The 18,837-nt window shown below is 43.9% G+C and overlaps 5 protein-coding genes across 5 annotated transcripts; 2 read left to right on the top strand and 3 right to left on the bottom strand.

Moving 5' to 3' along the window:
* Window positions 1-584: 584 nt before the first annotated feature.
* AK88_02910 (uncharacterized protein) lies at window positions 585-2,074 on the bottom strand (the record flags this gene model as incomplete). Its single annotated transcript, XM_012480533.1, has 6 exons — window positions 585-669; window positions 802-899; window positions 1,054-1,141; window positions 1,278-1,384; window positions 1,561-1,665; window positions 1,949-2,074. 6 exons carry the CDS (start codon window positions 2,072-2,074, stop codon window positions 585-587), a joined length of 609 nt encoding a protein of 202 aa, XP_012335956.1.
* A 4,853-nt stretch (window positions 2,075-6,927) lies between these two features.
* Window positions 6,928-10,236, top strand: AK88_02909 (uncharacterized protein; the record flags this gene model as incomplete). Its single annotated transcript, XM_012480532.1, has 2 exons — window positions 6,928-9,921; window positions 10,039-10,236. 2 exons carry the CDS (start codon window positions 6,928-6,930, stop codon window positions 10,234-10,236), a joined length of 3,192 nt encoding a protein of 1,063 aa, XP_012335955.1.
* Window positions 10,237-11,363: 1,127 nt separating this feature from the next.
* On the bottom strand, window positions 11,364-13,082 carry AK88_02908 (uncharacterized protein; the record flags this gene model as incomplete). Its single annotated transcript, XM_012480531.1, has 1 exon — window positions 11,364-13,082. One exon carries the CDS (start codon window positions 13,080-13,082, stop codon window positions 11,364-11,366), a length of 1,719 nt encoding a protein of 572 aa, XP_012335954.1.
* Window positions 13,083-14,529: 1,447 nt separating this feature from the next.
* On the top strand, window positions 14,530-17,373 carry AK88_02907 (uncharacterized protein; the record flags this gene model as incomplete). The annotated part of the gene is made up of 1 exon (XM_012480530.1): window positions 14,530-17,373. One exon carries the CDS (start codon window positions 14,530-14,532, stop codon window positions 17,371-17,373), a length of 2,844 nt encoding a protein of 947 aa, XP_012335953.1.
* Window positions 17,374-17,578: 205 nt separating this feature from the next.
* AK88_02906 (thiamine pyrophosphokinase) lies at window positions 17,579-18,715 on the bottom strand (the record flags this gene model as incomplete). The annotated part of the gene is made up of 1 exon (XM_012480529.1): window positions 17,579-18,715. One exon carries the CDS (start codon window positions 18,713-18,715, stop codon window positions 17,579-17,581), a length of 1,137 nt encoding a protein of 378 aa, XP_012335952.1.
* Window positions 18,716-18,837: the final 122 nt, after the last annotated feature.

The following is an 18,837-nucleotide window of genomic DNA, read 5'->3' as shown; positions in this document are numbered from 1 at the left end:
TTTTAAATGGGGATAATTAATTCTCTTTCTTTTTTTAGCTAGATAAAATAAAAACATGCAAAGGGAAAAAAAAAAAAAAAAAAAAAAAAAGCAGCAAGAGCAGGAATAGGCACTGCAACAATAAAAAGGATTAAACTATACGCAAACGATGAAACTCAAATTAGGGTGCAAAGGGAACAACATTTAGGTTCACTTTGGGTGCATACGTGGGGGGTTGTTTAAGTAACCGTCGGCGGGTGTGGGGTAGGCGTCGGCACAGCCTTATGCCAGTCGTTCACACTTTTCTCATGGCTCGCGCTTTTCGCTCTTGCGCGTCTTCATTCCTACACACATCCATTCATAGGTGTTAAGCATTCGCATCTCTCTTCTCTTTCTTACAAATACTTTTTCTTTGCTTTACATTCTGGCTTTCCCATCGAGTGAGCGAGCGGTGGGGGTACTTAAAAAAAAAAAAGGGGGAGACGCGAGCGGTGCGCAAGCAAGCACGCATGCATGCACACACGCAACATCCACACATGCAGCGTGTGCGTTTTCCTTTAAAAAAAAAAAAAAATTGAAAACGATACAAAGTAAGGAATCATGGGTCAAGCTCGCTCGTAGGGGTTGGTGACGATTTTCTTGTATGATCCTCTTCCGCGGTAGAAGGGTCTGAAGCTCGGTTGTCTAATTCTGTAAAAAAGGGAGACAAACATATGTATGCATGTATGATTACACACGTGTACACATATTAAACGCTTTGTGTGACCGAGGTGCATCCCGACGAAGGGACAACACACTTAGCACCATTTCGAATGCGCATACCTTCCCCTGGGGCCAAAGCTCGTCTTCATAGATCGACCCCTAAAGGGGCTCATCCTCGGTCGGTTGAATCCGGGGATGTTTCGCCTTTTGCTGCAAACCTGTTGTGATGGGGAAAAATATAAAAAAAAAGGGACGTGTGTTCTGCCCGTCTGTGCAAATGCCCTTGGGTGGGGGGGCTACCTATACGACGTGCACACATATTGTGGAAGGGGGACAAAGACGGATTAGCTTCTCTCGCCCTCCTGAACGTACCTTAATTTGTCTTTTTTTGAAAAAGGACTCGGATAGAGAGAGTGCCGTTCGCACGGAGGATGCGTCCGCGAATTCGATGTAGGCATATCTGGAAAAAAAAAAAAAAAATATAATAATAAAATAGAATAATGAAGTAAATAAACGTATACGCGGAAGGCCCCTGAACAAACGCGCGTACGGCCCTGCCCACATGTATACACAAAACAATCAGTTGCTCGCCATACCCCTTCGAGTGTCCCGTGTTCTTGTTCACCAATATGGTCACCCGGTTTATCAGGCCGCACTCCGAAAAGAGGGACTGTAGTTCTTCCGGTTGGGTAGAATAGTCCACCTGCAGGTAGGGCAACAGGCCAATATAGGGGTAAAATGGAAGGATGTGAAGACGTGGTTGAGGTAGAAAGAGCAGGATGGAGTGTAACAGTCGTGGGTTTGTGTACACTATCTCCATTCACAGAGCTGCTATATGCAACCTGCTTGCCGCTACCACGTGGCCATTTTAATTCTTACGTTGCCCACAAAAATGGACCGGTTGTTTATCTCCTCCTGCTCCATCTCATGCGAGTCCAGAGCACCCGACTGGTTCATTTGCATCTCTGCGCCTTCATTCATCATCTGCATGGGGGTGGGGCGAAAAGAAAAGGTGTTCGAATGAGTGATGCGGGGACAACCACGAGGGGCAAAGGGGCCCAATAGAACGGCCCTACACATGTAACAGAGATGCATCCGTTTGGTGTGGATGATCCACATGGTGGTGCACACGGAGAAGAGCATTCCACATGATATGTGAAAAAGGATAAACACACACACGCAGAGGTAGGAAATGAAGGTATATATAAAAGGGTGCTGTGAAATGCGGAAGGGGCCCGGGCTAAAAACTCCGGTGGGCGCGGCTCACCTTCAACTTTTGCAAATCGCTGAACTCCTTGTCGATGCTATTTATGTCGTCCACGGGGACATTAAAATTTGCCCCGTCATTACCGCCCTTGTTGTGGTTCATTTGGTCTAGGTTCATTGGGTCCATTTTGTGTGGTCTACTAGGGGTTGTCTCGCCCGGGCGATGTGGTAGGTTTCGTTTCTGTTCGCTTCAACCCTGATGGGAGTAGTCCTTACGTGTTTATCTTCGCGTGGCACTTTGCACTAAACTCAGGTGTGCCCACAACACGTGTTGCTCCGCGATTGTTATGATAATTCAGTGTGCCTGCATAAACTCTTGCTCAGCCTGCACGATCGACATGCGCTTTGCTCGCTGTGCACCTGGTATTCCCGCTGCGTATGTAGAGATGGGTAGCACCCGACAGACTAACGTGCAGCTGACGAGCGGGGGAGAGTCCTCTTCACCTCGTAAGTGCGCAGTCAACAATGGGACCCACAAAATCGGTCACGCGGAAGAGCGAATGGCAGGAATGGGGAAGCAGAAGAGGGTAAACTACGAAACTGTACTCATAGATGGCATGCAAAATGGCCGCTTTCTAGTAGCGTGAAAAAGCTTGCGCAAGTTACCACGTTCACATGCCTTCCAAATGGCCGACGCGCGTACGCACGAATTGATGTACGAAAAAAGTACATACGACCATATATACAATATGCATAAATATGAGCATATATATATGTATATACTTTCCCAGCGAAGGAGAGAAAACTCAAAAAAACATAAAAATTACAATCAAAGAATAAAGAAAAAGCAGCAAATAGTTAGGCCAATTCAATTTTCATTTTCTGCGTCATTCAAAAAGAAGGGGAAGAACATGAAAAATCCGAAGAGGGAAAAAAAAAAAAAAAAAAAAAAAAAAAAAAAAAAAAAAAAAAGAAAAAAAAAAATGGCGGGTACTTATATTTTAATATTATAGTATTCATTGCGCACAATTATTTTATTGGGAAAAAATAAAAATGCTTGTGGCGTTTTTTTTGCCTCTTCACGGGTCACTCCGATAGGGGGGACACAGAAGTTTACGCCTGTCAGTCGATTGATTCACTATTTGGAGCTGCGCGGGAGGGGAAGAAACAAAATATATATACATATATGAGCATTTTTACATGTACAAATATTTTTCTTGTTCGTGTTTTGTTCCCCTTCCAACCCTTTCGCAACTTCGCACGACTTCTTCAACTCGCGTTGGGTAACATCGTGTTACAACGCGCCGCTACAAAAATGCCTGCGCTCGGGCAAATTTTACAGGTTTTGCCCCCCGCGGGGATAGTGGCATATTTGTAACTGTCCATCACGGAGTTGACAAAAACGTCACTGTAAGTTTATATATAAGGATAAGCAGCCACTTTTTTTTTTTTTTTTTCCTTCTCTCGTCATAATTTCTCTTTCTGGTACCCCTCCCCAATGACGTGAATTGAACTTTTGTATTTTGCGTCAGCTGAATGGTAGCCCGTTATGGTGGACAAAATTGTTTTACCTTTGCAAATATTTAAAAGGGGTATACCCCCCCACCAGTTATGCCCCTTCCTTCTGCATATACACCTTAGGGGGTGGCGTCCAGACAGTTGTGTCCAGCAACTTCCAAGTGGGCACAGGCATGATGCACTGCAGACTTGCAGATGCGTGCCAAGGCACATATAACCATGTGAGTATTAGTTCCAACGCTAATGAAGCTGTTACGTGGGTTGCTATTTACGTGAGCCCGTTGACACCACAGGTACACGAACGGTTAGAAGAGCAATAGGGCACGCAGGAAATTGCGCCTACATCAGTTCTTTAAAGGAAACCACACTGAAGCTGCTGACAGCAGTTCTTATCCGTTTATATATTTACCCGCCCATGTACACACGTACGTGGCTAATTTTTCCAGGTGTCCACTCTGCGTAATAAATCCGGTTCGAGATATCACTAGGATATCAGTTCACTGGTAGCTTTTGTCTACCTGCTTTTTATATGCCTGTCCACAACGTCGCAATGGTGACAACGCGTTGGGATACCATTTTTAATCATTATTGAGAGATCCTCTGGATGTCGAAGCGGAGGAAGTAAATAGGGTTAGCTCACAGGTGGCGATTTGTTAAAATTGCGCCCATGTGACGAGGGACATAAGGTGCATACATATGCATATATATGTATGTGCACATATGTGAGTTACCTTTTGACGCACTCGGAGTAACATCACAATTGCTTGGACTTGGACATGCACCCCTTTTGCGCAGCCAGGCACGTCATGTGCCACATTAGGGGATACACATTTAAACGTGATAGATTGGGGGCGATGACCATAACACTATCACAACCTTTGTACCGCTTCATATCTTCCCAAATATTGGCACAAAATTACCAAACTTACACACGTGTGTGAATGTGAGGAGGGATAGACACAAATTGCCTGATCCGGCAAGGTAACTTTTACCTGCTACCATTTTGTTAACCCTGGTGTCCACGTTGGACTTTATACCCCCATGAGCTTTACGTCACCATCGAACACACGTGTAAATCAACGCTCACTCGAAGGATGTGATTTTGGTACATCTCGTATTGTTCCTCGTCCCCCCCAAAAAAACTAAAATACCCTTTCGCAACAGGGGAAAAAAATGTACAATAATTGCCTGAACATGTTAATAAAAAAAAAAAAAAAAAAAAAAATACTAACCTTTTAAAGGGGTAGCCAAATGGGACAAAATTTAACAAACGTAATGGAATGAAAGGGGGAAAGAAAAATTCCCTTCTCATCTTTTTACTCTCGCGTAACACATAGAAATGGGAAAAGTTATTATCCCTCGTGGAAGGAAGCACATACAGGGGTGGAAAAAAAAACACAAAGCACATATCATCGCCTATTATTTCCCTTTTTTCCATATTTGCAAATTGATCGATTATGCGTGATTGCTGCTTGGGGAATACCCAGGTGAACATTTAAGCTGTCAAATTTTTTCTTTTTTCTTTTTTGCGTCTTACGAATTAGTTTTGTATATTCGCCTCTTCTAATGTCAATCGTTTCTGTAAGATCGCGCTGGGTTGCACCGGAGTACACATGTGTCAGTGTGTACATGTAATTGCATGTTCAAAGATGTTCATGTATTTATCTGTACACATTCACGCACGTGTTTTTTTATTTTATTTTTTATTTTTTTCCAATACACGGGCATGCGAAAAGCGTAAAGGACGCAACTGTTCACACATGAACAGGCTGAGGGTCGCATATGCCAATGAATTTCCCTCCACTTGACGGTGAAAACAACTGAAAAGGGAGTAACCGTTACGTTAAAGTAGTAAATGATATTCTTTTCCCTCCCATTGTAGTAGCCAATATAAATATGCTTTTGCCCCCATGTACATACAAATGTACACACTCATCTGCGGACTGCCCACCCCCTGTGGAAACAGTCCAGTGGTTCGCCCTTTGCCCCATTTTGTTGCCTCACTTGGGGGAAACGCACAGGTCTACATATGCTCCTTCATTTTGCGCTAAGTTGATTGCTTTGCTTTAGTGGGACGAACATCATCGTATTACTGTCCCCGGTGAAAAAATAAACACATAAACGTGGGCCATTTGCAGGATTCTAAATGCGAGTACGCAAATGGACACCCTTTTTTTTTTTTTTTTTTAAGTTGTCTGTTGAGGACTACCTGCTGTTGCGATTTCATCGCGGCTGTGACGGTGATTGTCTCTGAGTTTGCCTCTTAACGATATGCATGTTTGTGCCTCCAATTCATCATTTGCACTGAGCGAGTGGATTTTCACTCCAGTGGGCTTCCTTTAGCCTAATGTTGCTCCAACCATCTTGCAGCTTTATTTATTTTTTTGTTTCGTTCCATGATAAGTCTCGCAGCAGAGCGGGAATTTTTATTTGTGTTTGCTTATCGTGTTGCCATCCTGGAAGAAAGTTTGTACTTCCTTCCGTTTCGTCTTTTTTATTTTCTTCGCGTTGGTTTGCGTTTCGCAGTTCTCCATATTTTTTTTTTGTTCACCCAACTGGCTCCGTATTGCCTATATTGCAACAGCTAGCCGTTTTTAAGGCGCACCTTCGGAAGACGTGTACCCATGAACCGCTTATTTAGTGATAAGTCCCTGTGGGTTCTTCGTGTAGGTATGCAGGTGTATGTGTACACGTCGTACGTGTCGTATGCATGGCAGGCACCATAGGTGTAGAGCACGCCTCGGGAGCACACGTGCGCCTATCATTACGCGGCGCTACCCCAATCCAAGCAGCAGGCACGCACGTATATATGCACATGTGCCCCTGCATACGCACAGCTTGAAGAGCGGCCGCTTGCACTTGCGCGCGCTGGCCGTGTCCACTTGAGCAGATATAACACATACAGGAATAGGGGGAAGGAGAGAATGTAAGCATAAACGCCCCATTTACACAGGTCACCTGGGTACGATTTGAAACTTGTGTAGGTGACCTTTTTCCCCCTGTTTATGTGCCCTTGTTTTTTTTGCTCTCCTCGTGGATTTACTCTCCGTTTTGTTGTTCTCTCCGCTTTGTTTCTCCGAATTTTTTTTTTTTTTTTTTTTTTTTTCATTTCTCTTTATTTAATTATTAGTTGAGCACATCGACTTCGCCTCCCCTAAGCGTGGCGCGCCTGGCGAGTCCCCAGTTTTGTGAATTCGTTTTTCCGCTCTACAGTCGCCGTGCAGCGCCCCACGTGCAGAAGAAGGGTGCGCGTACATGTATATACTGAGATACAGCTGCACACACTAGTATGTAGAGACTTTTTTCTGGGTCTCCTTCGCCCCTTTCTTATCGCCCTCCCTTTGCTTGTTCCATTTGTTCTTCATGGGCAGCACCCCTCTGTGACACATGCTAAAGCACAATGAAAACGCCTGAATTTAGTCTAGACTCGCTAAAGAAAAAGCGAAAAAAAAAAAAAAAAAGTTGGACTATGAAAAATTCAGTGCACACTATTTTTTGAAGCTACCTATATTTATCATCCTCATGATTGTATTTTGCCTCAACGCTTTTATATATATATTAATACGGTTTTGTATTTTTATTTGTGAGTATGTGTCTTTTTTCCTGATAACAAAGTACACTGATTTTTGTAGATGCTTGAGGAAGAGGTCACGTGGTGGAGTGGGAAGTGGAACGGGAGGTGAGGCAGGGGATTCCACAGGAAAAAATAAAGCCCATAGTAATACGTATCATAAAGAAGGAATGCATAAGGCAGAAGAAAGTATTTTTAAAATAGACCGACTGATGCGGTCATGCAGTAGTTACAAAGATTATATAAGGTATGCATATCGAATGGATGAGCTCACAGGAAAAACTGTTCATATAAATGAGAATGATGATTACATAAATACGTATGATGTGAATTTATTGAAGAAAACAAGTCAGAGAATAAAAAAAAATTTAAGGAACAATGATGTGTTGAGGTTATTAGAAGATATAAAAGTAGCTACGTCACCAACCATTAAAGGTATTTTCAAAGAGAAATATTATTGTAAGACGTATTCTACTCCCCACATTATTGTAACTGATTTTATAACGCATGTGATGGATGCACTGGAGTTTTTAGATCGCTATGTACATCAACAGAAGGAAACAAATTTGAGTTATATTTTTTCCGATGAGTATTTATTAATTAAGAGAATTTTTAAGGATGTCTTTCGCCAGTGGGGCAATACTGCTTTATTCCTCAGCGGAGGCGCCATCCTAGGTCTCCATCATTTTGGCGTCTTGGAGGTATTTCTAAAATCTTCCATTAATGTAAACTACTTTGAGGAGTGCTCGTCTTGGGGGGGACAGCAGCCTACTCGAGAGAGTGAGTCTTCGAAGGAGAAACAGTGTAATAGCCCTTCTCATCCGAGTCAGGAGGAGTGCAAAGCGGGATGCACTTCTAACGAGAAAGGAGGCACCCGTGCGGAAGGGGTAGGGCGCAGCACAAATGGAGGGAAGAATCCTTCCCCAAGTGCTAATCCATCCAACGGGAAGGGTGTAGAGGTTATAAGAAATGCAGAAAAGGGAAAGACCAGCAAAATAGACCTAATTAAGAAATTTCTTTTTAGGAAGAACGGAGTTGGCACTGATTCGGGATACACTCCTGTGGAAGGGGAGGGGATTGGCGAATGGGCGTCTATGAGTCCTGCAACGGAGGGGAGCTCGGGTAAGTTTTCCTTCACTACGAGCAACTCTGCTGTGAGCGAGCTGGACTTGGGCTCCATGAGAAGGGAAACAGTGGGCAGTGGTGAAAGCCATGGAAGTGGACGAAGTGGAGGAAGTGGTGGACGCGATGAGCGTGATCCCCCCCCTCAGCTGAATAACGTGAATAATGCAGTAAAGGCAGATGAAGGGCCCAGCCCAAATGACCTCTCAAGCAACCCCTCCAAGAGTAGCCCCTTGTCAAATGAAGAAAAGGATTTCGTGCCAAACTTCGAAGACAATATCCTGCCACAAATTATATGCGGGACATCTGCAGGCAGTATCATCGCAGCATGGGTGTGCTCTAGAACGAACAAAGAGTTGTTAGAAGAATTTAACGTCGAGTTCATTTACCAAATCGTTTCTTGTTTTGCCTCAGAGAATTGGCTTTACTCTTTTTTTAATATTTACAGAAAGGGGAATTTTTACGACATTGACAAATTTGTTAAGCTCATTCATAACCTCTACGGAGATATGACTTTTTTGGAGGCGTTCATTAAAACCAATTTGGTTTTAAATATTACTGTGACCAGAGCAGAGTCAGGAAATACAAATTTCCCATGTGAAGAAGATGGGCATATGGTTTTAAATTATATGAATAGCCCTAATGTGTTGATTTATACGGCTGTTTTGGCTAGCTGTTCTTTTCCCTACCTATTGCAGCCATTTAAATTGTTGGAGAAGAAATATAACAGGGAGAATGTGTATAGGTTCATGTCCGTGAAGGAGGTCAGTAATGCCAAGTTTATTCTCAATAGCAACAGTGCGTTTAAGCCGGGGACCCATTTGAGGGAGACGGAACGCGCGCCCAGTGGGTTCAGCTTGGCCAGTGCAACGGGTGAGGTTGGGGAAGCAACTGTAACGAGCGATTCGAGCGGCACGAGCGATGCAAGCGACCGAAACGGCCCAACCGACCCACGCCATGTGAACGACCCGAACGAGCTGTTCGACAGCGCGACGCAGTCCGATCTAACAACAAGTGGACTCCCCAAGGATACACACCGCGCAGCGCAGAACAAGGACGCCCAGATGAGCGAGAAGGTTAACTCCGTTAGCGCAACGACGGATGATGCGGATGTTAAGAAAAGCATTTTTGGTAAGAGCATTAGTGCCCCGTGTAGCGGACGCCTCAAATTGAGCTCATCAAGGTGCTCAGATGATGTAAAAGGGGGGAAGAAGGGGATGATTCTTCCTGGTACGAGTAGCGCTACGGGCACTAATGACGCGACGGTCGATGCAATCTCTGCCAATCGTGTGGACACCTCGGAGCTCAGAGCTAAGAGCAAAAACGGAACGGTGGACGGAGGCAGCAAGCCGGATGGGAAATGTCAAAATGGCGCGGAAGAACAGGGAGACCATTCAGAAGCAGATGAAACAAAGAACAAAGCAACTGAGTGCATCGACCCTAATGAATACAAAAATATAAACCTCGTTGACGAGGAGTATACCATTATAAACAGTGTGCAGTTCAAGAATACATATTTCCATGACGGATCCCTAAAGAGCGACATCCCGGCCCATAATTTGAATCAAATTTTATCAGTCAAGTACAAAATCGTTTCGCAAGTGAATCCCCATGTGTTCCCCTTCACAGGGGTTCGCGTTCACGGGGAAGCAGGCAAACCCGTAAAGTGGAGGGGCAACTCTGGTCATTGGAGGGCTGGGTTTTTAATGTCTTCCATGGAAATATTATTTAAAGAAAACATGCGGTACATTTTGAGGCTGATGGCTTTGCTGGACTTGTCTCCCACGATCCGGGGCCTTAACGCGGGCTCAATCGCAATGCAGGTGAGGGGGCATGCGCAACCCTTTTTTGGGGGGGGTAGCTCTCATGCTATATCTGCTTCGCCCTCCCTATAACCACTAATCTGTTCACTATCGTTTCCACTTCACCTCCCCCCGCAGAACTACAACGGAGACATCACCCTGCACCCGAAGCGTCTCTACCTCAAGCACTTCAAATTGATCAGCGTGTCCAACTACGACGATGTGCAGTGGTACGTACAGCAGGGCAGGCAAATGACTTTCCAAAAGCTCCCCCTCATTTTAAACAGAATGAAAATAGAGAAGAAGTTGATTAAGATGAAGAAATCGTTCTTTTGAGGTTGGGGGTGGTAGGCCAGCGGCGCGGAGCGAAGGAGAAGAAGAACAAGCGGTCATGAAGGGGAAAGTGTGTCTTTGTGGAAGCAGCTTGCCAGGTGCATACCACGCTCCACTTTCCTTGCGCGATGGACGGGCTCCTGTCACTATATTTTTTTTTTTTCCCCATTTCGCATTCGCAGCGTGTATTTTTGTTTCATGCCGTTTGGGGATCTCCACTCGGAGTTGCGCGCTGAGGGGTCGATTTTGTCGGGGGGAAAGAAGAGAGGGTTAGCAAAAAAAAAAAAAAAAAAAAAAAGGGTGCATAATAGAGAAGGATACAAAATGGATCCCAGAAGATTCAAATATACCTTTCCCCCTTTTTCATCCGCCCTTTTTCCAATTTTCCTTTTTTATGTCAAATACACGCATGTGCGCGTTTAACGTAATTAAAACTATTTGCTCTGAGTGATCTCAGGCAGCTTGCTTCCCGAGAGGACAAGGGAGGGAGGGTACACTCATTATATGAGGCCTTCTTCGTGGCAGTGTGCCCTCCTCCCTGTCCATTTATTTTATTTTATATTTTTGTTTTGTTATCTGCGTGCGACCTTTTTTAAAAAAGGTGTAAGGCGATTTTCCCTATTGTTCGCCTCATCGTTGTGCCTATATGTTTGTTTTAACCAGCTGCACAAACGTCAATTCATTTTTGTGTATTCACCTTGTCCGTCCATTTTACCATTGATTGCATTTTCGTGTGTGGTCAGTCGACCAAGTTCACAGCGTCCGTGGTATCCATCCCTCGTGCAACTCGCAAAATTGCAAATTTTTCTTTTAAATCAAATTAGACAAACTTCCACACAAGTGGGCTGCCTTCAAATGAGTTGTCAACAGTCGCTTTAGGAGGAAAAAAAAAAAAAAAAAAAACGACAAAGCTGGCACTAAAAATGGGATCCTATCCCCGCCTTTTCATTGAAAGCGGTCAGACGAATTATGGGTACACAAAAAAAAAAAAAAAAAAAAACGGGGCAAAAAGGAGCCAAAATGGTGTGCAGGCGGGAAGAGGCAAGCTTAGCCAAGCAGCATGCCGATCACACGGCAATGTGTAAACCATATCCACTGCACGGCATTATATGCATGATGCCGCTTCCCACTCACACGTGGCTTATGTATTGACAAACATCATCCAGGGAGAGCTTCATGACTTGTCCCCCCTCGACTTGGACGTGAGCGTAATCACCCTTGATCTTCTTCAACTTGACGGTCTGTTTATACAAAGACATGTCTCCCTTGGAGAGGCAAATATTTCTCCCGACGACCTTACATTTGACCGTGTCCTCACTGATGCTCGTTTCAACATATTTAGACTTCACTTCGGCCAGATGAAATGGTTCTTTCGTTTCATTATTTCTCTCCCCATGATCCTCCATCCTATCCATTTTGACCTTCTTTATTAATTGTTTAAGGAAATTTTCCCAGAATTGTTTCGTCTCATTTTGGTGATCGTCCACACTGGAGTCGTCTTCACTGTGATAATAATCTCTTTCCTTTTTTGTTCCTCCTTTATCCTCCTTCCATAATAAATATTCCTTAATCTTTTTCTTAACCATTTCTTTGTACAGGTGTATATATTTGTGGTTTTTAAAAAGCAGTAAACCAAGGATGCAGTGGGATTTATCTTCCCCTTCGTGGTTCCTCCCCTTTGTCTTCCTTCTCCTTTTCCTTTTCGTGTACACGATGACCCCTTTTCGTTTGTAAAATTCATGAGTCTTTAAATTTATTTTTACAATTAGTCCTTCGAATAGGTTATCCGTGTTGTCACTCGGGATCGGGTCTGCGCATCTTGCTTCCTCTCCGTGCTCCCATTTACCGTTGCTCCTGTGGGCGTTGTCATGGGACTTATCCCCCCGCTCGCTGTCTCCACTTCCACTCCTACTCCCACTGTTGCTCCCCTTGCGGCCCCTAATCCGCTGCATGTTCTCCTTCATCTCTTCCTCCGCGCCCACACCCGTGAACCGAAACTCCCGAGCCTGGAAGGAGTCATATATCCTGTCAAAGTAGTTCTTGTCGCTCCGTTCCTGGTAGTACTGATTTATGTACTTATTGTAAACCTCTTCGTTGAATCCCATTTTACTCAAAATGCGTTTGCCGTAGTTTTCCACTTGGATGTGGTGGTCGTCAAAATCAGTGTACATGTTCATTTCATTTTTAAAAATGGAGTCCTTTTCATTCTTCTTAAATTTCTCCAAGAAGAGTTTCCTCTTATACGTGAGGTTCCCCTCGGAAATGTTATACTTGTGTTCTTTGTCTCGCTCCTTTTGGTCCTGGTGGAAGTCAGCTGCTAGCTCGGCATCCGCTTCGAATCCGTCCTCCACTACTACATGGCCATCCGTTTCGTGTGAATCATCATTGGGCTCACTGCCATCCGCGGAACCGGCTGAAAAGTCGTTAAGTCCTTCATCATCCGCCCCTTTTGCAGCCTCCGAAGTGCTAACTGGGTCAACTTCCCCATCAGACTGTTTTTCACTTAACCCGGGTCCCCTTTGGGGGGGAAAATTCAAATAAACAATTTTCTTTTTGTTTTGAACTCGATCAAGCTTTTCCTGTAGGGAACGAATAAACTGAGACGTTGCTACATCCGCTTGTTCTTCCAAAGCGTTACTTGGCTCAGTTATAATTTCGCCATTTTTTATGGCCCTAATTTTTTGTGTTTTTGAAGCTGTCCTTTCCTCTGTCTCATTTTTATCTTTCCCCTCGTCCTGGCTATAATACTGTGACCCTTCAAATACGTTCAATGTCTTTCTTTTCCTGGTGCTACTCTTCTGGTCGCTCTTTTTCAATTTGATGTGACACTTTGCCTTTCCTTCCTCCATACCGTGTGCAGAGGAGAAAAAGGGGTCAACTGATTAGCAGCGGGGAGGCAGACTCTCCTGGAGGGAGTCTACAATGGAAGACCAACAAAAGGATAGGGACTCTCTAACGAGAACATACACTGCTTCTTATAAACAATATAACATTCATTTGCAAAAAAAAAGTATCCCACAGAAATGCATCACACGATTTAAATCCTCTTGCAGGTGACTGCCTCAGCAGCAGTTTTCCCATGCGGAATGTCCATCCACCACAACCATCGTCCGATTCATATAACACTTATATGGGGAAGTAACCAAGTGGAGACCACAAAGGGAAGAAAAAAAAAAAAAAAAAAAAAAAAAAAAGAACGTTAAGTAAACCAGCACATGCTCTTCTGCGCAGTATTAGAAATGAAAGGTGGAGAGTTAGGGGGCGGTTTTCTCCCCTGGGCAGTAAGGCAAATGAAAAATGACTAGAAAATGACTAGAAAAGATGGTAAACAATTCGCAGGCCTTTTTTGGTCGCGTTGCAGGGGAAGTCCCGTCAGCACTTGGTTAGAAGGTTGTTTTTCCCTTCTTTGCCGCTTCGCTTCAACGCGCATAAATGGTAAAAGGGAAAGAAAAAGCAGTGGGGGGAGGGTGCGGCATCCAGTTGTATTTCGCGTGGAGTGCACCCAGTGGCAAGTGGCAGCGGCGACCAAGGGTGCCCTGCCCAAAGGGGGCTAAAATACAGGAGGATAAAAAAAAACATAAAAAGGGCATAGTTAAAACGGGATAGTAAAAAAGGAAAACTAAAAAAAAAAAAAAACGCCCCCTGCCAAAGTTGCCGTTCACAGTTGTCACACCAATTCGCAGCAAACACAAGCGGCTCACCCAGCGTGTGGTGTGGAAGAAGCCGCGTCACTTCCTTATAGCGCCGTGATTGCACAGCGGTCCTGGGAGAGAGAGAGAGTGTAAAGCTTTTTATAATACGACTCCACCGAATGAAGTCAAGGCGAGGTGACCAAGCGAATTTATTTAGGTTCTAGGTCCCAGAAAATTTGGGGTAGGGCTTAAAACAAAAAAAACGGTGTGCCGTGTAGATATTGTTATCCCTCCTCTCCCCAGCTAGCCAACTGAAATGGCTGTATAGTATATAGTATCCTTCCAAGCGTTAAACTGATTTTGCGGTATAACGTCCAACAGGGGGTGCAATAGGAAGCGGAGGCCCAGTGCTGTTTCGAGCCCTACGTTGATGCAAGTGTCTACCCAATTTGCAAAGGGTACAAGAGGTTTGCTTCTTACCATGTTGCCTACGGTGCAACGGGGCACCTGTTTCAGCCCTGCCCATCTAGCAAAGCACAAGGGATAAAATATATGTATATGTGTTACATAAATTAATGTGTATAATTGCCCTTTTGTGAGCGCATAGGGATCAACCACAACCCTCCCCCATATAGCCAGCACAACTGCGCAACGTGTGTAAATGATGCGAATTGGGTACTTGAAGCGTAGCCACAGAAAGACGGGGCTACTGCATGATTTCAACACAAATGGCGGAAGGAAGAGATCCTTCGTCAGCGCCCCCAGGTGCGCGCCAAGCGACGATCGAGGAAAGTACGACGATATAGAAAATTTAAAAAATGAAGCAGATTTAAAGAATTTTTATTTGCGGTATAATAAAAAGGAAGCCACTGAGTTGTTGCGCGACTATGAAATACTAACCAGTGGGACGTTAAAGAAAAAGTGTTCACTTGCTGAGGTGATAGAATGCCGCAAAATTTTCAAGTACGTGGTGGATACGACATCTGTGGTACATTTCTTACGTTCGAAAGGAGGGTGTTATAAGAGTAGTGGCAGTCTCACCACGGCAAACGAGAGTCATCAAACAAGTGGGCCAAACAACGTCTACTACATCCACAATATTGAGAAACCAAAAGTTAACAGAAGTGAACTGATACGAACAAGCAGAAACAACCGTTGTATGAATGCCCTCATGAACAATAACATGCACAAATTTATTTACAGATTAAAAAAATGCGACATTTTAAATTATAAGGAGAAAGTGATAAGCAAGGAGCATGTGAACTACAACTCATTGTTATTCCCCTTGACTTATGTGAATTTGGTGAAAGCAAAAGAATCTGAAGCTGACTCTTACTTCATGGACACAAATATCTTCTATCATTTTATTCACAGAAGGAACACTAAAGCCTTTATAGAAATACTGAAACGAGTTAATTACAAAATTTTGTCTGCTCAAGAAATAAGAAATGGGCTCCTCCTTCTGACCATCTTACACCATAACAACATTTCCATGTCAAATGACAAAAGCAACATCGTCAAGTGTGCAGGTACTTCTGAAGTTTCATACAAAAATGAAGATTATGTTAATAAAAAAATGTTGCAAGAAATTTTCATGAACTTGTGTCAGGGGATTCATTCTAAGTTGGAGTCCATTTCGTTTCTCCAGCTGTATGACTACCTACTGCTCATGTGCATAAACGAAGTGAAAAGTAAGGAGGTTTACGCGGGCATCTTGAACCGCCTGTCGCACTATGTTAATGTTATTAACAAAATTAGCAACGACCTCAACAGGTCAGACGCAACGGGGGGGGATCCCCTCTGCGCGGAGACAGAGACGGTGGATGGGAGTGCGTCCACAATTGGCAGTGTAATGCAGAGCAGCCATCCCAGGGAGGACCCACTTGGCCTTCAAGTGGAATCACTCGACGGAGCGGCACCCGGGTGGACAAATCACAGTACGATCGGCGCGGTCAACGGCGAGGGAGATGACATAGAAGCGGAAGACGAGGAGTGGGCTCAAAACATAGCACAAAGCGATGACTCTCGCTTTTACCTGAGGAAGGACCACCGCCAACACATAACGAACAACCTCCTGAGTATCAAGAACATCTTGTTGCACAAAGTGTTGCTAGTATACATGACGAAATATTTGTTCAGTCACATAGACAGTAACATATTGTATGCACACTCCGACCTGATCTGCGAGAATTTGGAACTAATGACACATCATATGATAACAAATTTTATTTTCACCATCGGGACGTGCAAACATGTGGACGAATTCTGTATGTTCATGTTGGCAAAGTATGTACAGAATTATGTTCATACATACACTCCAAATGAAATTACTATAATTGTGAATACTTATGCCGACGCTTCTTTGGAGGACGTCAGTTTTTACGAAACGATTTGTGAACATATGAAGAGAAACTTTGAAACATTTTCCTCTATTGATATTATCAAAATAATTTATGCATTTTCCAAAGTGAGGATTCGAGATGTTGAGTTGTTAAAAATGGCTTATGAAAAAATAAACAATTATTTGGAAGAGAGGGAAAGAAAAATGGATGATACGTGTGTACAGGTCAAGGGACCATATGTACAATGGGACAGCGAAAAAAAAAAAAAAAAAAAAAACTTCAACTCACATTTTAATGGCAATACGGTTGTGCCAAGTGGCGGTTTGCTGGATGAAAGTGACCATCGTGTGGCGAGCGACAACAACGTATATGAAGACAAACAAATTAAGAGGAATGTAAAAAGGAAAAAATATGTCATTAACAAATATTTGTGCGCGTACGCGTTAATTGCGGCGGGGAAATTGGATTATGTAGAGGAACTGGACAAACTGTTTGTACACTTAAAGAATAGCATACACAGTGAAGGCATCGACATAAGAGGTGTGTTGTGGATGCCCATGGCCATCACGAGCTTGCTATCTTCGGAATGCATATTTCACTTCCTTCCCATTTATGTACATTTAATTTACAACGCTTTTAAAAAAACGCAATCCCCCAAATTGCTTTCGCTACTCATACGAAGGCACAGCATTTTACTACACACAATCGAGACGGATATCATTCCGAAGAAATACATCAGTAAAGGTACACTGAACAATTTGTATTATATTTGTAAAACGAAGAAGGACAACTCCAAGGAGAAGGTGTTCATTCCAGATAGCTCCACCTTCCACATTGAAGTTTCCAACGCGCTGTTATCCCTGGACATTGCGCACAAGAAGGAGGTTAACATTTACCCCTTCACCATTGACATTTTTATTAGCAGACCGGGAGATTGCACACAGAAGGGGGGGCAATCCAACAACACACAGAAAGATTCACGCAGGGCGGCGGCGCCTTTGAGCTACGGCACGACCAACTTTAGCCTTGACCATATCGCGAGGGAGAAGAAAAAAATACAACCATACGACAACGACACCAACTTTGAGCACACATTCGAAACGAAGAAAGTGAAGAAGAAGTCCAAGAACAAAAACGAGGTGTACACGGACGTGCCGATTGCATAGCGCGGCGGCCCCGTCTCCCATTTATTTTTTTGTTACGCGCCCAGCGCCGCTGTTTGCAGGCACTCGACGCGGAGTGCGGCCGTTTTTACGGCAGCTAGCCATTTTGCCGCATACTCACCAAATGTTATGAATAACTGGAAAAAAAAAAAAAAAAAAAAACATGGGTGCATTTTAGCTAGCTGTGTGTGCAAGGCCGCACATGACTTCACCCCTCCCGTAACTGGGAACTCCAAACCACGGGAAAATCGGTAAAAATTTTTACTTCCCGCTGGACAACTTCATTTGACGAACTGATGAGCGTATCAAAGCTGAGGTATTCATCATTCAAATTGTACTTCAGCCCTTCCGTTTTAATTGTACACTTGCCGCCAATGGGTAAAATGCCGCAGCTTTTGCAAAACACGTCCGGACTTACGTGTATAATGTGAGTTCCTGGCTGGAGCAAAAAGAGAAAGTTATTCTCCCCAATTAAGTACAGACTATGTAGGGAAGCATTTTTGTATAGGGATGAAATGTTTGCACACGTGTGGTCAAATCTGTTTCCTGTAGCGCCTAAAATTAATATTTTGTCATTTTTGCGGATGTGTCCTCGTATCACGTCGATGCATTTATCAAGGTCTGTATTTTCCTGGTTAGCGCACTTCTCGAATATGACTGACTTATTTTTGTAGTAGCTGTACACATGTGCGTTTATGCTATCAAAGTCGCCGCAAATTATGTGGGGCACTATTTCGTTGGGGGATTTCAGCGTTTTTTTCGTATCTTCCATTGGCATGTTGAATAAATCAGCGATGGTGTGTTGTCCATGCACATGCTTCTCACGCTCATTTGGGTGTGATGCATGCAGCGCTGTGTTTTTGTCTTCCTTCCCTTTCGGTGAACTTTGTTTATGACTTGCGCTTCTCTCCGTGGCTAATGACTGACACCAGTTGTACAGCCTGTTGGCGCCTCCATCGGCGCATATTAATATATCCGAGTTGGCAATAATTTTGACCGCATGGGCGCACATGGTGTTGTTCAGGATGATGGTGATTATTCTGGACTGGGGGGTTGATTCTGTTCTACCCTCTCCTGTCGTCCACTCTCTGCCCCACTTCTTTTCATCATTTAGCAAAATACATTTCATAAAATCAAGATCATGCACAATAAGGTTCCCTTCGTTTGGGCTCCTCATGCAGCTGAAGTGGGCAGAACGTAACCCTTTCGTGTCCCCTGATGTGCAGTACCACCTTGTACCTATATTCGCAAATATTCTCGCGCGATTGATCTGTTCGATCGCCCTGGCATTACCGCGTACGTGCACACTGACTTTCGCGCGCACGTTGAAGAAAATGCTTTTCATTTTTATGCGGAAAGGGAACCAAGTCTCCCCCCACGGGTGCAACGAACAAGGGCGGGAGAAATACGACGATATGGTGTGGCGCGACCTGCCTCTTAAACTGCCCTATTTTGTTTTTTTTTTTT

Source organism: Plasmodium fragile, assembly GCF_000956335.1.
Source record: "Plasmodium fragile strain nilgiri unplaced genomic scaffold supercont1.30, whole genome shotgun sequence".
Classification (NCBI taxonomy): domain Eukaryota; phylum Apicomplexa; class Aconoidasida; order Haemosporida; family Plasmodiidae; genus Plasmodium; species Plasmodium fragile.
Note: the sequence above shows the minus strand (reverse complement) of the source record. Positions and strands in the feature narration are given on the sequence as shown.